Raw genomic sequence first — 22,762 nt, 5'->3', positions numbered from 1 at the left:
AAAAGCATGGCCGCTCTGTTTTGAAGACTGACTCCATAGATCGGGATCTATCCTCCCTCCCACATCTCGTTATAGTAACCCATTTATTGAGCAGATCATGCTGTGTTTGTGTGCACAGAGCTGCATGTCTAGCATAGAGATGATCATTTGATGTTTCATGATGGAGAAAAGGCAGCATGCAGTCTGTGGGGTTGCGAGGCATGAAATGTTATTGTTTAGATGATAGATCATGAGGCACAGATGGTCATTTCAATCATTTCATTCATTTATTTATAGAGCGCCTGCAGATTCTATAGCCATTTTGCAATAGGGAGGTGAAAATGCCAGAGTAACGCACGTTAAGATAGACTAGTACATAAGAAGTGGGCCGTGCTCTTTATTTTATAAAGCGCCATTACATTCTGCAATATTTAAACAGGACACAAATAGTGCATAACATAATTGGTCATTTAGAAAGAGGTGAGGAGCTCATACAAGAGTACAATGTGCTTGCAAGATTACATTCTATGATAACTGTCACTGTTTAAATATAATGTGACTGTTAATGTGATTATTGTTTGTTATGTTATATGTCGTTGTCGTTTGTTATGCTATATGTCATTGTTTGACTGAACTGTTCTCTTTAGTGAATGAAGCCATGGTTCTATTGGAATTTGATGTAACTTTCCCTTCCAGCCTCTGCCTTCTGTGCTCCCTCTATACTAAAAGTTATACTCCGTGCAAGGGAAGAACACTTTAAACAATATCTGCAGCTACTAGTTGATTTGTTTTCTTCTGTTGTCTCGTTTCTAGATTAGCGCATGGACCCCACTAGCAGTCAGCTGGACCCAGACTTCTCACAGCAGGGGACGCCATGTCTTATTGTAGAGGACTCTCAGCCTGAAAGCGCCGGGACGGAAGATGATTTGGACCGGGCACGCTTTGGATTGCTAGCACAGCATCTGCCTAATCTGCAGGGTCAGGTGCAAAGTCCCGTTCTGGTAGGCTGCTATACATGAACATTCAGATTTGTGAAAACAATGGCAAATTGTTTGTAAAGCAAAAAAAAAAAAAAAAAGTCCTTAAACAGTCTTACCTGCCAATGCTACCATCCACTGTATTCACTGTTGAGCTGGTATCATGTCCTACAGGAGCCCTCTGTGTCCAAAATGAATGGTGGTATCCTCGCTTAACAGTCAGAAGCTGAAAGCTGCTGTATGGTTCTTTGGATTATGTAGCACTATAAAATATTATTTAGGGGTTATCTTATTCCTTGGTGTTTTATTAGAGAGCTTAAGCGACAGTGTTTTTCATCACTGTGTTTATTGTTGTAGGAACTTGTGCCGCAGAGCCACAAACCTCCCATTGGTGAAGGAGAAAACATTTTAATAAGTGAAGCTTCAAAAGAAAACCGTATAGGTAAACTTTTTTTAAAAAATTTTTTTGCATTAATGTAAACAGGAGCAAAAGAGATTGACGTGAAATGCAACACTAAAAGAAAAAAGTTCACTCTTTGCTCCATCGTTAGATGGTTTCTGGTTTGTTTGTAACTCTTTTCTATCATTTAAATTTCTGACTGTAAGGCAGATATCACATGATTGGTGACCACTATTATTTGAGTTATGGCCAGTAATCTGTACTTCTAATGTTGAAACACTTTATTTAGTATTTTTGGCTTATAACTTAACTATGATGTTCGGACTTGCTGAAGCTTCTTTTTTTACTTCCCATCATATTTACATTTTAAGTGCACTTTGGCCGAACATTAGTTTGCATTTTTGTTTTTATATGGGTATGGCTTTGCAAACAATGTAGATTTTTCTTTAAAGTAAAATATGTATTTCTATGTATATATATATATATATTATATATAGAGAGAGAGAAATTCCAAATGTTTCTTTTCCAATAGAGTCTATGGAAACATTAAGCACATCAGATGGGGATGGTCCTCTCAGCCAAGTTATACAACCGATACCTTGTCCAAGCAAAATATGCAGGTACATTTATCTAAACTAAAAATACCAGTTTTCAGATGTCAAAGTTGAGGCACCAACCATTCTTTTCTTTTTATTCTTTTATAAAAAAAAAAAAAAAAAAAAAGTTTATTCTTACCATCTGATAATTATGCTTTGCTCTTGCTGTTTCTGTAGAGACATCCTAATGTAAATGTACCTTCATTGCCTATTTCCTTAATGTCCTTATTACTGATGCTGTGTAATTTAGTGAGACCGTACACAATGTCGGTACACTTGCATGGAGCTTTTGTCTGACTTTTCCGTAACTGAAATTATAGAATTAAATGTAATGTTGCCCCCACCATTAAAACGTCCATTAAGAATTTGTACATTGTACTGCTTGCCATTATAAAAAATATAATGTTAAGCACAGTGTGCACACAAGTGTATGCCTAAAATCCAATCGTTTCGGTGGTGTGTGACATGTCATTTTCACTTGGCCTTCTTTAAGTACAGGGTCATTCTGGAAATCTTCTGACTTCTTACGGTAGTACATGTGGCTCATGTTTCCCTTGACTTAATCTTTGCCAACATACATAAATGAAATCTTAATATGTTGTATTTGAAAACTGTGCTGTATCCCTCTAAGTGCTTTCAACTTTGAAGAAGGTGGACGGGAAAATGCTGCAGAATGTACAACACAATCGCTGCCTGCTGAAGGTAACATTAAGCATAGCATCTGCTATTACTCATAGCTAATGTGTATTACATGCTGTGAACTTTATAAAAAAAAAAAATACAGAGAATCTATTTTAAAAGGTGCCTTTTTAGGACATGCATGCTTTCTGTAACTTAACAATTAAACATCATCTCATTAGTTCCTTTGTTCCAGATTCCGGCACATCACAGCTTGCGTTTGGGCTCTTAGAGCTCTCACAGAGCCAAGATTTGGAAGGTCTTAACAGTGAAGACCAAAGCAAAGGTTCCCATCCAGAGATAACAGAACCTCAGACTCCTGAATGCAATACTGAAAGACCAGGTAAAATTGTCCTTTTTTTGATACACCATTTATTTACGATAAAGTTGAAGAAAATTGTTTTTATGTTGCTTTAGTTCAGTAACCTTCCTATGTATGCATACATGTTGCTACATGTAATAAATGTTAAAAAGTTAAGCCTTGCTAATGCTTTGGTATAATTTGTATTTAAAAGACAATGTTTTATTTCGCTAAATTGCGAGCAGGTGCATAATGCTTCGGGTTTTCTTGTTTGGCAAAGAGGTATAGGTTTATAGCACCAAACTGTATATTCCTGGGAAATTAAACATTTTAGCTTGCCATCTTCTGAAGCACGTTAAAAGGGTCTCTACATGGCCTCCAAATGTGTTCTTTTGTGGCTGGAATTTTTACAGTGGCAAAGTATCCTGCTAGATAGGCTGGCAGTCAATGCCACCAAATAGCGGGACTTGGGTACAAACTGTGTTCACTACCGAAGCAGAGTTCTGACAAGTCAAACATCATAAATCAGATTTTCAATATGCACTGTGAAGGGGAGAAAAGACCATGCGTAATTCATACTAACAGGTTGCCTCACTTCAATTAGGTTAACAACACATCTTTTTTTTAAACTTTACGATACGTGTAAAATGTACCAGGCATGTTTACATTTATCAGGTGTGTGTACACGCTTGTGTATTATTTATATTTTATTTTATTTCTGTTTTTCCATTAACCCCTTAATGACAGCCCGTACATGTACGGGCTCAAAATGCATTGTTTTCAATGGGTTTAGGGACCGCCCATAGTCCTTAAGGGGTTAAAATTAGTTGCTCATCACATTTACTACTGAATTATTACCTAAATGAAAATATTTATAAATTAATTCCTTGACTGTCCTGTACAATTGGTGAAATGGCTCCAGACTTTGTATTCAAGTTTTGCTATTGTGCTATATCTAATTTATGTTTGCGTGACAACTTGATTCAGCATAAGAAGGATAAGTAAATACATTCTCAGCTTGCCAAAGCTCAAGTGGTAAAGGAGCTGAAAACATAGAAGCCTGTATCAGTGTTTCCCCAAAAGGTTTGCCAGTGATTTTTATGGGGGGGGGGGTCCACGTACCAGACATCTAGCAGGCTTGTGATTTCACTGGCTGCCGCCTATGGCCTTTCAAGGTCTTTGGAGTTCTGTGACTAGGAGAGAACAATGTTCAGATAAATCACAATAACATCGTATAAACTGTTCTGTGTACTGAGGGTAGCTTTATAGCTTGTTAGGTCACTATTGATTCTTGCTCAATGTTTTGACTGCAGAAATGGCCCCTTTTTGATAAAGAAAGCAAACAAGCTTCTAACTGGCAACTGCTGCGTTCAGTAAATACATGATCTTGGAGTATTAGGTATTAGTTTTGTATAGATTTTTGTTGAATAATGAAGTTCAATTATATTCAATCTTCACTAAATGCATTTTCAGTGATTGAATTACGGTTTTCATTTCAGAACACCAGCAACTTGCTGTGGAGACTTGTGAAAATGTGAAACCTACAGAGCAATCTCCAAATGAAGAGCCCAAATGGTGATTTCCCAGCTGTAGATCATATGTTTCTGAATTGCATACCAATAAGATCCAACAAAGAACTAACATTTTAAATCTGTAGAGTACAGTACGTTTGCTTACATCTTTGTAATGTACACCCAAGGTTGTAGAGCACTGTAGTCTTGTTGATTAGAAGTTTAGATCTGTTGACCTGTACTTGGCCTTTTCAGGAAACCGGAACAAACCAGCAAGGAAGAGATTTTGTCAGGTGGAGAAACTTGTACTGGTAAAAAACTTGGAGATAATCTTGGTGAATGCTTACAAAAGCAGTCTTGTGTCGAGAAGCCAGAAAACAAAGATGGGCAATCTGGGAATTCACCGTGCAGTCCAAAATTGACTGGTCGAGACATGGATAATTCTGATATTGTCTCAACTCAAGAAGACCTTTTTGGACAGACCAATATAACAGGTTAGGAATGTATTTAGTTTACAGTTATGGTTTATTGTAAGTAGTGCTGGGCTTTTAATGATCTCATGGAATCCAGTAGTTTCTGTAGCGAGCAACGTTGGTGTTGGCGAGATTGCGGTGGTGCATAATTCATAAACTGCTTATATGTAGGACTGAATATTTTTAAGAACCCTAAAAACTAGTGGGGTATTAGCATTGAATAACGTTCCAGTCGTTTAGTGATGCAGATAGGCCAGACCTAGATATGCACTGATTAAGGCAGTATTTTTATTAATTTCAAATGGTAGAGTGATGTCTTCATTTCTTGAGTTTTTTTTTTTTTTTTAGACTGGGGATTTCTTTTGGTATTTTTTTTTTTTTTTAAACTCCATTAAGAAAATACTTTGTTGCCAACAGGAGATATAAACCCCCCTGTATCTTAAAGGAGTAAGAAGTATCCCTAACAATGGCCATCTTAGATAATTGTAGATGGCCTCTAGATCACTTAAAACACCAGTGCATATTGAAAAGATTTTTAAAAATCTACTCCTTCTTTAGTAATGATGATGTGATTGTAGGTAGGTCAATCCAAGGAGCCAGCCATGACTAATATTGATTTCTAATAAATTTACTTCTATTGATGCATGCATAGATCATAAAACAAAAAATAAAGCTGGTTAATAAATACTACATTAATTTGTATTGCTAGGTTAGAAACTATGAACAGTATTTTTATTTGAACTAAGGGCTAATGCAGTAATCAGTGCCGCACGTAATGTTTAGTAAACAAAATAATCTTAAAGTCTGAGTTAAGGTGAACTTGGGAAACTTGTTTTTGACTTATTTATTTTTCCCCTCTGTCCGTGGTTTATTAAGCAGATTCACAGAACAGTCCTGTATCGGCTAAGGTGGTATCCACCCCTGCAGACACGTTGCATCTACTACATCTTTCTGGACATGTCAGCCTTACAGCACAGAAGTAAGACACTCGCATCATCTTTGTTTTATGGATGTCAAGTGGGAGTGTAGCCAAAATAAAGCATTGCAACATCATTGTAAAGACCACATAATTATTAGAATTAATAACAACTCATGTGATTCTGGGGAAGGTTTAAGACTTGTGTGATGGTTGGTTATTGGCAAGACTAGGAGAGGAGGCAGGGTAGGGTGTTAACAGGGCACTCCAGCCATCATATGCACTTTCATGCATATGTTATCCCTTGTGGTCCATTTTGCAAATTCATGGGGGAACCTGGAGAATTTCCCCTGCTAAATGCCCTACAGGAACCTGGGCATGATAAGAGTGTGATTACAGCCTCCCTATGCCATGCTATCCCCCCTCCACTTACACATCGATGCTATCACACACACTCATTCATATACTCATTCATTCACAGATACTAATCATGGCAGCACTGATATTAAAACAAAAGTTAACACATGTATTTCCCCTCCTTACTGACAATTAATTCCTAATTTGCCAGTTAAAACTTGTAAGTTTACACTTAGAAGGTTTGCTAAGGAATCACCTTCCGGTTCTTTTTAAAACAAATAATAAAACAAATCTCCTACAGAGTACTCTAAAATCCATTCTTCTTTAGAGGGGGTGTCCGGGACATCAGACAGTCTCTTTAAGATGTCGTCATATACGGTAGGAGGGAGAGAGAATTGTGACTGTTTATCACTGGTACCATTAAACAGTCTGTCATTTAACCAATGCTTGCAGTAAGAACGTGGGGCATAGTAATGATTTAATAGTAACTCCCCATATGGCAGTTTGTAAGCTCTGCCTAATAAAATATAAGCAGTTGTATTTCATGTCTCTTGCTGGAATGCTGCGATGATGCATCCTATCTTGCAAATGACTGCTATTTTGCTGTTTGACTGCTAAAGTTGACATCTATTTAGATTTGTTACATGGGCGTGCAGTATAAAACGTGTACATACTTTATTTGCCGTTCATGAAATAGATGTTTCCTGTTCTGGAAGATGCAGATTGTGTTTTTGGGATACTGTTAGCCTTGACTCATACTTTGCTTTTTTTCCCTTCCAAAGTTCCAGCAATATTTGGAAAAATTGATTGCTGTTGTCTGTAATTATGAGTAGGCTTACAATATACGCAAAATATTCACAAAATATGCAGATTATTAGGAATGCACATCTGGGTAACTAGTATCTGCATCTTTTCCTCTCCTTGTATAGAAGCTCCTCAGACCTGGTTTGTCCTTCCCCAGATGCTATCCAACCTACCCCTATCATCATCCCCAGCTCCCCCACTGAACAGGAGGCAAAAGACGGTAAATCCTTTTCTATCTTGCTTATTTCCCTGCTTCCCAGGGAAAAGATTACATCATTATTAATCAAAACCCATGAAGGATCCATGCTGGTCTCTGTATGTTCTAGAGCTGTACACCAAATTGCTTTGGTATTTTGCCATGTGAATTGTTCTTGATGACTCCACTTGCCGCTTCTATTTTGATGATCAATAGAATGCTGCGTGAAGCCGTTTAGATTTTTGTCTTGAGATGGCATGGGTCTATGTATGTAAAAGCTATGTTCTGTAAACTCCTCCAAAACGTTATGATGTCCTGATGAATGTTTCTCGTTAATATAGTTGAGGTCTCGGAACATGCTGGGCTGTCAGAAAAGGCTGATCACCCAGTTGATGCTCAAGAGGAGCCCATGGATACAAAGGATAGTCCTTTCCTACTAGTGCCTCAGGCTTCTACCCCAGTGTGCCAGACTGCCCCAGCATTTGCACCACGGACACTGATTGTACCTTCACAGCCTCAGTTTTCCCATGTGAGTTGCGCAAAGCCTTAAAACCTATGGTCCATGTAGTCTTTTTTTTTTTTATTGTAGGTTTTCAATGAATTGCTGGAGAATACTTTTGGTTTCTCCTTTTTTTTTTTTTTTTTTTTTGCAGAACGGACATTGGATTTTGAGTTTTTAGATGAGAGCTATGCTGCAATTATTCAATATAAACATTAGCAGCCACATGTTGTAGTCCTAGGGTTGTATGTATACAAACTTAATATAGTGTGGTGAGAAATTCATAAATGTTTTCCCTTTACACTCCAACATTTGCTTATTATACTGGTCATTGGGCATGGATGGATTACCAAACGTTGGGTTTTCCCAAATGTGTTTTGTTATGAAGTGGAAATTACACCACATCATATACAACAATAAGTTAGTTTTTTTTCCCACTTTTCTTTAATATTTAGGATGTATTTATGCCAACTCCAAGCCTTGAGGAGTCCAAATCCGAAACAGATCACACAAAAGATATTGAAAGTCAAAAGGCTCCAGAATCGATACAAGAAGGCGCAGAATTAGATACCACAACTTCGCAAAGAAATGTAGATGAGTGTCATTTGGCACTGTCTACAAGTGAACCGAGTGAGTTGATGGAAACGGACTGTACAAATACAAAATCTGCAGAGGACAATAGTGGAGACACGCAAATTGAAACTGACGAAATGGAACAATCGTGCCAAATTTCAGACGATGCAGCGGAAATTCTTGCACAGGAAAAACTTCCCTTGCTAGGAGATAAAGAAGTAAATTATGCAACGTCCATGGTGGTTACAGACGAAGCTACTCCTGGTAATGAAAAATGCCCAACTGATTGTACTGCTAGCAAAACAGAAATAAAACTTACGGAAACGCACCGTACTGCTTTCATGACTGACTCTGAAAGCCAGAATCTCATAAGCATGTCCTTAAATTCAGATGCGTCTTTAAGTGTATTAGATCAGTGCGAGCCTCAGGCTAAAGTACACGTAGCTGTTGAAAACCTGTCAGACGACGCATCATCTTTAGAAGAAGTCCCTGAAACTCCATGTGAGAAGGAATCTGAAGATCGTGAAGCAGAGGATGGACAACCAATGGAGGAAAGTACTAATGTGAATCTCGCTCTGTCAGAGACACAAACTCAGCCTTTGTGTGCTGCAGATGTGGAACCGTCTCAGATGGAAGAGGAGGCAATGGAAGTTGAATTATGTTCAGCTTCTAAGGTAACTGAGTTACAGCCTGTTGGTGAAGAAACTGTAAAGGAGGCTTGCGGTGGCAAAAAGGTGGAAGAATCTGAAAAAAGCAGTGTCTTTGAAAACAATGAACATCAGCCGAAAGAGACCATGGCTAAAGTGTCTGTTGCTTCCATACAGGCTGATCCAATTGAAACACATGAGCCTTTAGTAGATGCGGAGAAAGAACCCATTAAAGGAGATCTGCAAGCCGCACTGAAAAAAGACATCTCTGTAAGAACTTTAGAGGAACCAAATCAGAAATGTGAAAGGGGGGACTTGAAGACCAGCACTAGAGAGAAGACTGACTATGCTGTGCCTGCACTAAGTGATTGTAACAAACCAGTGATCCCGATGGAGTCCTTACCAGAGATTCCAGTTCTTCAGCGTGATGATACTGTCTTGCCACAAGGGTTAAAGGAAATGGATAAGAATATTGTCGATGAAGAGAGAGTGACTAAAAACATCCAGGACCATTCTGTGTCTGTGAAATATGCCAGTGTACCTCAGATGCCTGTACTAGAGAAAGGACAGCCGCAAGATGAATGTCCAGGAAATGCCACTGTTTCAGATGTATTGAAAACAGATCCTCTAAAACTACTAGTGCCTCATGAAAAAAAAGAATGTAATAGTAAAACACTTGAGGAACCCTTAATTTCTGCTCATCCTGTGGATGAAATTATGTCTGTACATAAAATTGGAAGTAATTCAGAGCTTTCCGCTGCTGGCAAGCTCGAAAATGTGAGAACGAATCCGCAAATATGTCAGAAATCAAGTGATATGTCTACTGGTTATCCCGAAAATCAGGCACCTGACCTTACCGCAGCCGACAGTAGTAAGGATTTTTCTGTAGCCATTGTTGCAAGCCATCAAACACATCCTTGCCATCCAAGCATGGCTAATGATATGCCTGAGCTAGAACAGATCGTACCACTGAAGCTGTCGGTGCCAGAAGTGTCTCTATCTCAGAAGCAGCATGGAAGGCAGGAGCAGGCGGAGAGCGAAAGCAAGGAAGCTGATGTTCTGCAAGGATCTCCGCTCGCAGGGGGCACAAAAGATGCGCTTGTAGAAGTGTGCGATAACAAGAAGAGCCCAAACGAGAAATTGGATACACTGATGCAAAAAGAAGAGCCACAACTTCCAGGAGCTGATTTATCGATGGATACTTCTGAAGAAGAGGCACATCGTTTGGATCCAGATCTACAAGAAAAGAGAGCCGGACATGGCACCCGAAGCCTTTGTGAGAGTTCTAGCGGTAAGAGAAAAAAAAATGCATAAAATACTTGTTCCAGTTGTTAGATGCTTGCTTTTTTATGTTCCCTCCCACATTGTTTGAACCCAGCAGCATAATATTTCAGTGAGAGATGTTGGCGGTACCAAAGCAATTTTTGTTGAAAGGGGAGTAAATTGGATGCACTGGGTGCAGAATAAGACAAGCTGTGTTTCAAACTTTGTCTATGATAGTGGTATAAGCAATTTAATTTCAATCATTGCATGTAAGACCTACATGTTCATTAGAATTTAAAAAAAAACAAAGAACCACAAACATCATGCACAATTCCATACCTGAGCCTGACTGCTTGATCATATGTAAGAAAACAATATCCTCCTTTTTATAAATTGTTCTCAATATATCTTTGGAAATGCACATAATGCAGTTCACAAGCATCATCTGGGTTCTATATCCAGTTTGAGGTCTACCCCGATGGAGACTTTTTTGCTTTTTTGTTATTATGACTGTTGTCTTTATTGCAGATACACCTTTTCACTTCAGTTTGCCCAAAGAAGGAGACTTAATTCAACCAATGAGCACTGTAACACCACCCATGATTGGCCAGTTAAAACATGGCCCAAGGAGACACAGCACTCCGATTGGTGAGTCTGGTAACTTGCTTACTCAGATCTTGATCACGTTCAGTCTGTGAAAATCCTTACCTAGCTGTGCGTCTCTGTAAAGTGTAGAAATAATTTCTTATCCGCAACTACTGCTAGAAAACTTAGTGACCCTATATTTGAAAGTAAAAGTTACACTTACTTGGTGGATTCATATCCAGTTAGGTGGGGACATTTTTGTTTCCTTAAAATCCATCATCTGTATAGGATTTCAACTGTTTTGGCAATTAAAGAACCTGTAAAGTATGTCTATAATAAAGTGCTACAACCCACCTTGCCCCCCCCCAAATCACATGTTAAAAACTTAATTTAAATTTTATTTCGCTCCCAACCTGAAACTAAAGGCCTCAGACATCTATTATACAAGTCAGCACAACTAGTATACTGATTGACATGTGTGCATTGGCACGCCGGTAGGTTCTTCACAGCATCCCATTTTGTTGCAGTGACCCTTCAGGACCACATGTTGCATTGTTTGCATTGTCATTTGATTTCTGCTATTTCAGTAGTTGGAAGCTGTCCAGAGAGCACCTTAGCAACCAGTGATGTCACTGCTGAGAACACGACGGCAGCCAATGATATTACAGTTGAGAGTGCCATGGTTACGACTGATGTATCGCAGGAAAGTGAGCGAGCGGACCCTTGCCCTGTCCCTGATCCCAGTGGCAAGCTGTGCTTGAGGATGAAACTCACAACACCTGTCAGCGAGGAGAGTGAAGGTGTATCACAGTTTAACCTGGAAAGTAAGATTACATACTTAGACATACAAGTTTTGGACACTTATCCAATAACCCTAACCCTATCTTGTTTGGCCATCAAGAGAGAGCTACCTTACAATTAACCATGAACTGACAAGCTGCCAGCTTCTCAACATTGCTGACCCAAGTTCTATAAAATGTCCCTCCAGTTTTCTTTCAAAACAAAGTGTTTTGAATTGAACTAATTTAAATCTCTGATAGTGGATTGGTCTCAAGTAAAATATCTAGCAGAGGGAGAAGACTTCATTAGCCTTGCCATGAACAGTCAGCCCAGTGTGGTGTTGGCATACAAATGGCGAGATACAACTCTCCAGATAAATCTATTAAACACAATGAAGTGAAACCCAGAACTTTTCCATATGGCATAAGCTTTAATTAGACTTCTTTTTCTTGTAAGTATATGACCCAGCCAGTGAAGCAGTTGAGTGAGCACTGAGTGGTGTTTCTAACTGAAGTGTTGCTGCTTTTCTTTCTCTGCAGCAGTCGGTCCCACGTGATCACCTGGTATTGTGCTCTCCCGGTTCAGGTTTAATGTAGTGTAGCTCTAGCTTGCTTTTCGGTTAAGTTAATATTGAGGACCGTAGGTGCGGTCGGCCAAGGAATCTTAGTGCAGCAGATGAAAGACACATCATGTTTAATTCCCTTTGTAATCGGAAAATGTCCAGCATGTGCCATTAGCTCAACGTTGGCAGAAAGCAGTGTTGGCCTTCTTAGAAGGCTTTGACAAAACACCTTCAATGATAACGTGATGTTTACAAAGTTTGCCACTTTTTCTATGTTTTCTCAGAGCCTGAGATTGCTGGGAAGACAAATGGAACAGCTGGAGTTGTTGCCAGGTAATAAATGTTTGTTGCTGTATCCACTAACCTCATGCGCAGAGGACATTCTCATGAGAGCTCTGTGTGCTTTTAATCCGGGGAATTTATGAAGCAAAAGAGGCTGTGCATTTTGTTCAAATAACATTATCTGCTGATTAAGAACTGAGTAATAGTTTTTGCTACAATTGGGCATGTTTATTTATCTGATGCATTTATTCCCGTGTCAGACATTTCATAGAAACTCAGATTTTATTTGCTTATTTGTTTTAAACATTTGCACATAAGACAACAGCACATGCCTTTCAAGCAAAATACATATTGTTGATTAAGGCATTGCATGGGCACACTAACGCTGGTTCATGGTTTAGATGTTGAAATCTACACTAAATCTGACATATAGTTTAGGATTATGTGCACAAAGTCATATGTGTTTGAGAGATTTACTACTTATTAGACAGATGGAGACAGACCACAATTATAGAGAGGGGCCACCTTAGAAATGAATCTGATGGGAATGGGGGCAGAAGATAGACGCTGGCGTTGGGAAAAGGTGATGGACTCTGTGATCACCTTAAACCGGACACCGTTTAATCGGTCGCAGTTCTTGGAGTGAGGAACACTTGTTTTGGTTCACAAGTAGTAGAGTGGTTTTAGTTATGATCCCATTTACCCACTTAGGTCAAAGGGAGCTGCTCACTGTTGGGTCATGTTAGAGTTGAAGGTATTAATGACTGCTGTTTTACTGTTCTGCAGCACAGAGAACTCCCCATCAGTGTTTGTACGAGTATGTGAAGTCCGTCGAGAAGAAGAGACCGGAGGTCACAATCGTCCAGCTGCTCCTGTCCGGTATCAGTTGTTCATATTTACCAAAGTGATTTGGCAATGTCTGTTAATCATGTAAAAGTGATCACATGACTGTTAGCCTCTTCCTCATAAATACAATTTAAAATAGAACCTGCACCAACAAATTTGTGCAAAGTAAATGGTAGCTTCTGAAAAGGAGGAAAGATTGACAAATGCTTAAATGATATGTAATCCTTTGCAAAATTCTGGTAACAAGATAACCATGCGTTCAGTCACCTTATGAGAACCACTTAGACAGACCTCAGTGGAAATTAATTGTATAGGCACTGTATAGTGATCAAGAAAATTTTTATTATAGGAACATGTCCCTGAATATGATCCTTAACCCAGCTAATGTCTTTAAATGTGACTAATCTGTATCATATGTCTCTGTTTTCTTCTGTCATAGTTGTCTGTTATGTTCTTGACAGGGAAAATCTGTTCCAGTGTCCCAGTTCAGAGAAGGGGGAATCTGTGTTTATCGGACAAACTTTAGAGCGTGTTAAGGACACTAAAGAGCTGGATGTGGCATCCCAGGACATACCGAAAGATTCTCTTCAGGACTTGTCCTGTAATGCAGAAGAGGAAGTTATGGAAATAGAAAGTAGCCAAGAACAAAATGAATTGCATGTCCAACATGATAATGAGACAAATGGTCATAAAATAATCACTCCAGATTCTGCTTCACAGCAGTCAGAACATGTACTACCAGGACATAGAAATAAAGAAGTTCAAACTGTGACTGTCTTAAAACCTTCCAACTTGGTGGTGTCATCAGCCACTCAGACTGATGTGGATCCTGGCCCACGGCTAGGAAGGATTAGCACTAATACAAAGCAAGGAAGCCTAAGGCCAGATGCCAATCAACCAACTGAGAAGGACCCTGAGAAATCAGGAACTGCGCAAAGGCACGGAGATGACACGGATTCTGTACATAGCCAGGTAATGTGGAACAGGGAGTCTGTGGCAAACTCCCTTCGCTACCTCCCACGTCCCCGCTTTTTAATATATGTTCCTCTCCAGGAAAGCATGTCTGTTAATTCCATAACAGATGCACACATCACATTGTTCCATAACCATTTGTAGACTCTTCCATATACCCCTTTACAACATGTGTTGCCTGGTAGATGGGCAAAGTTGCCAATCTAAGCAAATTGAATATCAAAGGAATAGAAAATTGACATATATTTAAGATGTAGTGATGTCTACTATCACCTAGTATTATATCTGGACAGGCTTATATGTACTTTGTATCATTTTAGTGTTGTCTAGTGAATACATCAAAATATTTTGGTGTAGAGTGGTAATATTTGAATTTGGTATGTCAAACCTGATTTCTAATGGAAAATCTTGTAGTGGTCTGATCTGTGGATTTGTGCTAACCTTGCATAACCTTGAGATTCCATTGTATTGTATTACAGCCTAGTTTTTCAGGTTAGCTGACTGTATATGTTCTTTTATGTATAAGGAAGAGGATGACTTTGAATTACATCGTCTACGCCCTGGTCGTCATCTTCATCGACATGTGCGCACAATTCGGGAGGTGCGTACTGTGGTGACTCGGGTCATCACAGATGTCTATTACGTGAATGGGGCAGAAGTGGAGCGCAAGGTGGTTGAGGTTAGTGCTTGTACAATTTCAAAATCTCCATGTTGCTGACAGCAGATAGTCTGGTTACAAGTCCCTCGTAATCAGTCCCTTCTTTTCTATTATCTCAAGATGCTTGGTGGGTATGAGTGTTCTCCAGCCTTAAAAGTTACAATAATGTGTGAAGAAACCGCAGGAAATTTCTTTATAAATTAAGTTGTGTAAATAAAATACATTTATTCTTCTAAGAACTAAAGTCACATAAAATGTATTGATAAAATCAAATCCATTAGAACCCTAAAAAACCCATGAAGACAAAAAAGACAGTTTACCCCTCTACCTAGCTGTAACCCACAGGAGTGAGGTCACTAGTTTAGTCCTCATCCAAGCCTTTTTTTTTGTTGGTTATAATGTAACCATATTCATTATTTTCCTAGGAAGCTGAAGAGCCAATTATTGAATGCCATGAATTTGAGAATGATCTATCTCCATCCAGAACTGGTGCCTCATCCCTGACTTCTGGTGACCTTGCAGATATTAGTTCATTTTCTTCAAAGGCTTCGAGTCTTCAGCGGACATCCAGCGGGGCAAGCAGTGGGCTTTCAGCAGCACAGAGCATTAGTGGCAGAAGCTCGGACAAGGCCAGGATATCCACTTCTCATAAATTTGGACCTCTGGAATCTAGAGAGTTTGCTGTTCCTAGTGCTCGTGGAGCAATTGGAAAACTAAGGTGCTTATAAAAAATTTATATTTTCTTTTATTTATATAGCACCAACAATTTACAAAGCGCTTCTAACAATACATAACTTCAAGGGCTATGACAAGATTAGAATTGACGGACCAAGACAAACTGATACATTAGGTGGAGAGGGCCCTGCTCTATGAATATTAATCTGTATTTGTGTGCTAAGCACTAGTAGGCTGTCGGTTGTTGTGTATGTTTACCTAGGCTGTTCCTATGCAGATGGTTATAGAGCATTAAACTATTCTTGTATCGTTTTCTAGTCCTAGGAAGGTTCCTAGCCAGCCAGGGTCTCCACATAGGCATGGAGGACAGACAATGATGCAAGTGAGCGAAGATGAAGCGGACGCATCACTTGACAACAGGCCTGGGGCCAAAGCACCTCTTACACCCCGCGGCAGAGGGAAGAGGGGACGTCCTCCTTCTCGTGGTGGCTCAAGGTAATATAGTCTGTCTCTGAATAAAGAAGAGACAGACTGACATGATGTTTTCCTAATTGCATGCACTGCTGATTAGTTACTGCCATCTTTAGGATCGGGTAGTGATGATTTTACGTGTGTCTTTACCATCTAGGCTTTATTTTGGACATTTTTCCACGTAGCCGTTGTATGGATACATTTTGTTTTGATGTAGATTATTATTGCTGTTCTAGGGAAACAAACATGGCTGCCCATGGTGATAGCACTGCTGCCCAGGACGAGGAAGCATTTACACGAATACGTCATCAAGAAGCGTATGATAAAAGTGACCCGGGAACACCGGTAGTACGTCGAAGTGACTCCCCCGAAATCCCATATCTGACTCACTCAAAGAGTGAGACTTCAGACTCCATGTCAGGCAGTAGTTTTGTTGGGCTCAAAGTGGTAGCCAAATGGTCCTCAAATGGTTACTTTTATTCAGGCACAATTACTCGGGATGTTGGTGGCGGGAAATACAAACTACTTTTTGATGATGGCTACGAGTGTGATGTTTTAGGAAAAGATATCTTGTTATGCGATCCAATCCCTGTGGACACAGAGGTGACAGCTCTGTCTGAAGATGAATACTTTAGTGCAGGTATGTTCTAGAACCCCCCCCCGACTAAATTACTCATCAAATAATGCAATATGGACGGATGGCCCTGATTTAATGTAATTTAACAATACATTATGGCAATATAGTATAGTAATTATTATACCAGTAATTAATCTACAATCTGATCAGATAAAACTAAATAAGCTAAAAGTTTCTGTTCCAAGAAAAATACATTGAAACAATTAGCCTTAAAAATGTGTGTAAAGTTCCAGCAACAATTCCTTGCTTTTCTGCATTGTAACCAATTTGATCACAGGAATTCTCAGCATGTAGTATTAGACTTTGCCACGTGAAGGCAAACATAACTTTGTAGGAATATTGTCTATTAAAATCAGGTTTTCATTCCGGTCAATTGCATTTCAATGTGTTAAAGTCCATAGAAATGACAGGTCTCTTCATTTCCAGGAGTGGTAAAGGCGCACAAAAAAGAATTTGGAGAACTCTATTACTGTATTGAGAAGGAAGGACAACGGAAATGGTACAAAAGAATGGCGGTCATCTTGTCCCTTGAACAAGGAAATCGTCTTAGAGAACAGTTTGGTCTTGGTCCATATGAACCTTCAACGCCGCTCACCAAGGCATCGGACATAAGTCTAGGTAACACAATTCTCAACGCGAGAGCTAATGGTGATAAACTATCGGTTATATGTTCATACACCTAAGACTTCATTTTTATTCTGGCTTATGCAGGTGATACGGTTACCAGCCAGGATAACTGGAACCGAACGCTTCCTGCTGGCTATCTGTTCCCAGTATCGTTTAATAAAAAAAAAAAAAATAGAACCAAACTTATTTTCAATAACATTAAATAACACATTTTGCATTAAATTATTGGTGCATATATGTATACATGAGTGATAGCAACGCAACAGCATTCGTTTGGCTACTAAAGGACAGTAGCTGCCATTGCTTTTTCTATTTTGCTGTAAACCAGGGTGATATCTTTTGCAGATAACCTGGTGGAGGGAAAGAGAAAACGGAGGACTAACATAAGTGCAGCCGTCACCCCAACCACTTCGAGTTCGTCTGGCACAAGCACCCCAACCAGGAAGGGCTCGGAGAATCCGCGTAGCTCTCTGGCCCCGCTTTCTGGGAAACGTAAACTCATCAGCTCGGATGATGAGAAATCTCCGGCAAAACGTGGCCGGAAATCTGCGGTGGTGAAATCCAGTAAGAATATCTCGTTGTTTTGGTTGGTTAGGTGCTAATGTTTTTCCTTATGATGTGATCTACCACAGTTGACATCACTATGGAGGAAACAATTGCAAACAAGTGTGAGAGACTGTGGATTATGATTAGTTGCAAGAACTAAGAACATAAGCTTTATCTAGACTTTTAAGACTCTTTTTGCAAGGGTTCCAGAGGTCTTAGGTTGAGGTCATGTACACCCAGAAGCTCTTGAACAAGTGTTCTTCTCTGGTGTATTACGGCAAAGTATATATTCATGGTAGCAATGCACAATTTTCAAAATGTATGGAATAATGAAGACTTGATGAATGTCTAATAAGGTGCTACTTGGGAACAGTCTCTTTTTCCAAAGGTGCAGCTAAAGGAGGTGACTTTGTGAGCCCGGGTGAAAGCGGCGACAACGCTACAGATCAGTCAGCTGTGGAGGAGACCCATGGACCGTTACCTCACAGCAAAACTCTCTTTCTCGGTTATGCTTTCCTTCTTACTAAAGCCACGTCTAGTGATAAGCTTAACAATCGTGTCAAATCACAAGAGATTCCCTCAATCAGCAGCGAAGAAGATGAAGGTAAGTTTATTACTTGAAATAGAATAATATATATTATAATAAATGGAATATTCCTAGTCGTCAGAGTTTTTGAACGGGAACTCCCACCGTTTTTTTTACTAAGAGTATTAGTTATGTTTTGAAAAACATGGTGCTGTTTTAAGGCAGCTGCATATTTTATGTTATGCCATTTGGATGTTTTCTAGCTCAAACACCCTAGGGACCCTACTGGGCTTATTGTGTGGTTCTTGCCTGGAAGGAAAACAGTACAAGCATATGTATTTAATTAATCTGATCCGCCTGTATTGGTTCCTATATAAAGTCATATATAGTAGTATACTATATTATATAGTAGTATACTATAATGTGTGTGTATATGATATAGATATATATATATATATATATATATATATATATATATATATATATCATATAATTAGTATATAGTAGGTCTGGTGCAGACCTTACTACTTGCAACAGCTGCAACAGTAATTAATTAACTTCATCTTTTTTAGAGTATATTGAGAGCACACCTTATGACAGGAGATATACCGAGGCACAGCTCCGGGCAGGGGGAGGATACGTTTTGGACAATTTTAATGAAGCACAGGTGAGTGTTGTCTGAGTATTAACATATACATTCTATAGAGTAATCTTAGTATAACGTGTGTGGTGTTATATATCTGGATTAATCAGGGTTACAATAATAAAAAAACAAACAACAAACTTAAGTAAATGGTGCTCTTTTCTAATTTCGTATTTGTTGATTCTGCATGCTCATCTCCATGTTAATAAAATATTTTTATACAATATACTACAGTTTCCGGTTATATATAATATATGGCACTATGTAAATCCAGTATAGGAGTGTTTCTGGATTAATTTATATCGCTAACCTGCTTGGTCTGCTAAATGTTAGTTCAGAAACTGAACACTTTAAAAAAATATATATATATATATTTTTAAGACGCACGGAATTCTAAGGGCATCGTCTGACAGTGTGCTTTATAAGTGTAATTGATTCACCGTTGTGACTACTTTGCTCTCCAGTGTAATGCAGCCTACCAGTGTCTGTTAATAGCCGACCAGCACTGCCGGACTCGGAAGTATTTCCTGTGCCTTGCCGGTGGGGTGCCGTGCGTATCCCACACCTGGGTCCGTGAAAGCTGCCATGCCAATGAGCTGCTAAACTTTCGGGATTATCTCCTTCCTGCTGGATACAGCCTGCAAGAGCAAAGGATCCTAGAATGGTATGTGTAGCGCAGCATATGATAGCATGAAAAGTAATAATACTTGGGTCTATTCCTACCATTCTCTTGGGCGTAGTCCTGAGCTGTTAAGGTGGCATAGTAGTATGGTAGAATTAGGGACACGTTTTGCATACACTGAGTTTATGGCCCTTTTTACTGTGACATTGTAGCTGATTCTTGTAACCCACGCATTTCACTAAACATTATCAAGGGTCATTCCGATTGGGAAAAACGTCTGCATCAAGGGCTGAGATGTATAGTTATTGATGTTTCTGTAAAACTGACATTTAACTGCTATATGGTAGCCATACGAAATGCTTTTCATTTGTCATTCAAAATGCATTGTAAATGTTCATCTCCCCTTCAAATTCCTAGCAGTTATTTTTTTCTTCTTACTACCCTTACGATTAAACCATTTTCATGCATGTCTACTAAGAATCCTCTGAATTTACAGGCACGATTCTAGGCACCCCTTTAAAGATGTGCGTTTTCTTGTGGTGTCTGACCTGAAAGAGAACTTTTTAGAAATGTGGACAGAGATTTTAATGACTGGAGGTGCAGCTTCCGCAAAACAGCACAATTCTTCGGATACAAACAAAGGTAAAGCTGAAAAGTACAAAAACGTGTTTGCATCTCGGTACACATACCTCTGTAACTTATACAAATAGTACCGTACATACCCATAAAACAAGGCTCTGTAAGTCTTAAAGGTGGAATTCAGCAGTTGATTCCAAACAAGAAACTTTGGTCTTTAAAAGACACACCAGCCATCATATGCAGAATCCCCCCACTTTTCATATGCATTAAAGTGCATACGATAGCTTGGATAGCACAGACTGCTGGTTATTCTGGAGTTAGGGTGTGTTGCTCTATAGGAAGTGCATCTATTTAGCTTAGCCAATGTATCTTTTATATGTTTTTTTTACTGCGCTGAAATCATGTTGCAAAAGTGCAGGTGGATATCAGTATTAATATCTTGTTTGGTTTTCTATTCTCTCTTCAGATGTTGCATTGGGTATTTTTGATGTGGTGGTCACAGACCGTTCATGTCCAGAATCTATCTTAAAATGTGCCCAAGCCCTGGATCTTCCAGTTGTTTCCCAAGAGTGGATCATCCAGTGTCTGATCACTGGGGAAAAGCTGGGTTATCAGACACATCCGAAATACAAACACGATTACATTCAGTGCTAAGTCTCCCTCCTGATGCGATCATCCTTTTTATTTGCCTTCTCTTTTTTTTGCTGCTCAGTGCATTGTGCATACTGTGTTTTAATGAAGTTTTAGATAGTTTTAAATGTTTTGTGTTGAATCAACATGAGCATGTTCCTACTGTACATACTTTTATCTGTTGGACTTTTATGATAAATAAATTGCATTCTCCTTGTTTTGAGGATCTTTTCGTCCTGTTCATTTTAATGAATTCAACCATCAGGGTGATGATACTGTTAACAGGTAAGACATTTCAAGGAAGGGTTGAATTTACCTGGGGAAACAAATACTCGCCGTAGCATGTGATATCAAAGGATATACAAAGAAAATAGTTAATAGGATGTTCAGGTAAAAAAATTCTGCTGTTCACAACTATCAACAAGTCTGTTTGCAAGTTGATTAATGTTAATGTGTGTGTGATAAAATATATACCGTATATTCCGGCGTATAAGACGACTGGGCGTATAAGACGACCCCCAACTTTTACAGTCCAAATATAGAGTTTGGACTATACTCGCCGTATAAGACTACCCCTCTACCCAGCGTACAACAACCAGCCAATCGCGGCAATCGATGTACCTTACCGGTGATTTGCTGGTTGATTTGCTGACATATACATACATGCACTGCCCTTACACACACACACACACATATAATATATATATCTATATATATATCTACACATATGCCTGTCCATACATACACATTTATACACTGCCCTCACCACACACCCCTGCCTTTACACACACATGTATATGTATATGTATATATATATATATATATATATATATATATATATTTCTCCCCCCTTTCTCCCTATCTCTTACCTTATCTTCTTTCTTCCATCCAGTTGTGGGAGCCCGAGGTCTGGCACTTCAGACCTCGGCTTCCCTGCTCTCTAATCACTAGGCGCCGGGACATGACATCATCCCTGCGCTCGGCATCAATAGCCGGCGCCTAGTGATTAGAGAGCAGGGAAGCCGAGGTCTGAAGTGCCAGACCTCGGGCTTCCCTGCTCCCTCATCACTACGCACCGGCAATTGATGCCGGGCGCCGGGACATGACGGCATCCCTGCGCTCGGCATCAATAGCCGGCGCCTAGTGATTAGAGAGCAGGGAAGCCGAGGTCTGAAGTGCCAGACCTCGGGAAGCCCGAGGTCTGGCACTTCAGACCTCGGCTTCCCTGCTCCCTCATCACTACGCGCCGGCAATTAAAGCCGGGCGCCGGGACATGACGGCATCCCTGCGCTCGGCCTCAATAGCCGGCGCCTAGTGATTAGAGAGCAGGGAAGCCGAGGTCTGAAGTGCCAGACCTCGGGAAGCCCGAGGTCTGGCACTTCAGACCTCGGCTTCCCTGCTCCCTCATCACTACGCGCCGGCAATTAAAGCCGGGCGCCGGGACATGACGGCATCCCTGCGCTCGGCCTCAATAGCCGGCGCGTAGTGATTAGAGAGATTGGTGGCTTCGTGGGAACCTCCGGCTTGGTAAGTACCCGGCGTATAAGACGACCCCCCACTTTTAAGAAGATTTTTTGGGGTTAAAAAGTCGTCTTATACGCCGGAATATACGGTATATATATATATATATTATTAACAATCTCACCACATGGAAATCACAAAAATAATGCGCATCTTCTGCTTGTATCCTGTGCCTTCAAAAACTATTTCCATAGATGTTGCTGAAAATATTTCAGTGGATTTCTCAGTGGTTACATGTAATGAATATTATGCTTAACTTTGGGGAAAAAAACTGTGCACAAAAGCTCCTAGTGATATACCCTTGATTGTCTGTTTTCCCAGAAATGAATTCATTTGTGGGTTATACTATCTTTTTCATATTAGTTACACCATAAAAAAAACCCCACTGCGGCAATGTATTCTAATATCTGACAAATATGGAGATTTTCTC

At 39.7% G+C, this 22,762-nt stretch overlaps 1 protein-coding gene across 1 annotated transcript; it reads left to right on the top strand.

Moving 5' to 3' along the window:
- The first annotated feature begins 584 nt into the window (after positions 1–584).
- On the top strand, positions 585–21,037 carry TP53BP1 (tumor protein p53 binding protein 1). The gene is made up of 27 exons (XM_053463766.1): positions 585–980; positions 1,314–1,398; positions 1,889–1,976; positions 2,584–2,654; positions 2,827–2,973; positions 4,431–4,506; positions 4,698–4,936; positions 5,795–5,894; positions 7,118–7,212; positions 7,530–7,717; positions 8,143–10,198; positions 10,699–10,818; positions 11,343–11,579; positions 12,382–12,419; positions 13,056–13,258; positions 13,687–14,197; positions 14,724–14,876; positions 15,281–15,573; positions 15,849–16,025; positions 16,238–16,641; positions 17,065–17,256; positions 17,611–17,829; positions 18,200–18,415; positions 18,910–19,004; positions 19,445–19,644; positions 20,099–20,244; positions 20,648–21,037. The coding sequence occupies exons 1-27, from the start codon at positions 801–803 to the stop codon at positions 20,833–20,835; spliced, it is 6,717 nt and encodes a 2,238-aa protein (XP_053319741.1). The 5' UTR covers positions 585–800; the 3' UTR covers positions 20,836–21,037.
- The last annotated feature ends 1,725 nt before the right edge of the window (positions 21,038–22,762 follow it).

The sequence above is a fragment of the Spea bombifrons genome, chromosome 4, assembly GCF_027358695.1.
Source record: "Spea bombifrons isolate aSpeBom1 chromosome 4, aSpeBom1.2.pri, whole genome shotgun sequence".
NCBI classification, from domain to species: domain Eukaryota; kingdom Metazoa; phylum Chordata; class Amphibia; order Anura; family Pelobatidae; genus Spea; species Spea bombifrons.
Note: the sequence above shows the minus strand (reverse complement) of the source record. Positions and strands in the feature narration are given on the sequence as shown.

What these genes read in the sequence shown, in the direction of transcription:
- TP53BP1 (XM_053463766.1), top strand. Translation starts at nt 801, where the DNA reads ATGGACCCCACTAGCAGTCAGCTGGACCCAGACTTCTCACAGCAGGGG. An exon ending in TTCAAAAGAAAACCGTATAG is followed by an intron (nt 1,399 to 1,888) that starts GTAAACTTTTTT and finishes CTTTTCCAATAG; the next exon opens with AGTCTATGGAAACATTAAGC. An exon ending in TGGAGCGCAAGGTGGTTGAG is followed by an intron (nt 14,877 to 15,280) that starts GTTAGTGCTTGT and finishes TTATTTTCCTAG; the next exon opens with GAAGCTGAAGAGCCAATTAT.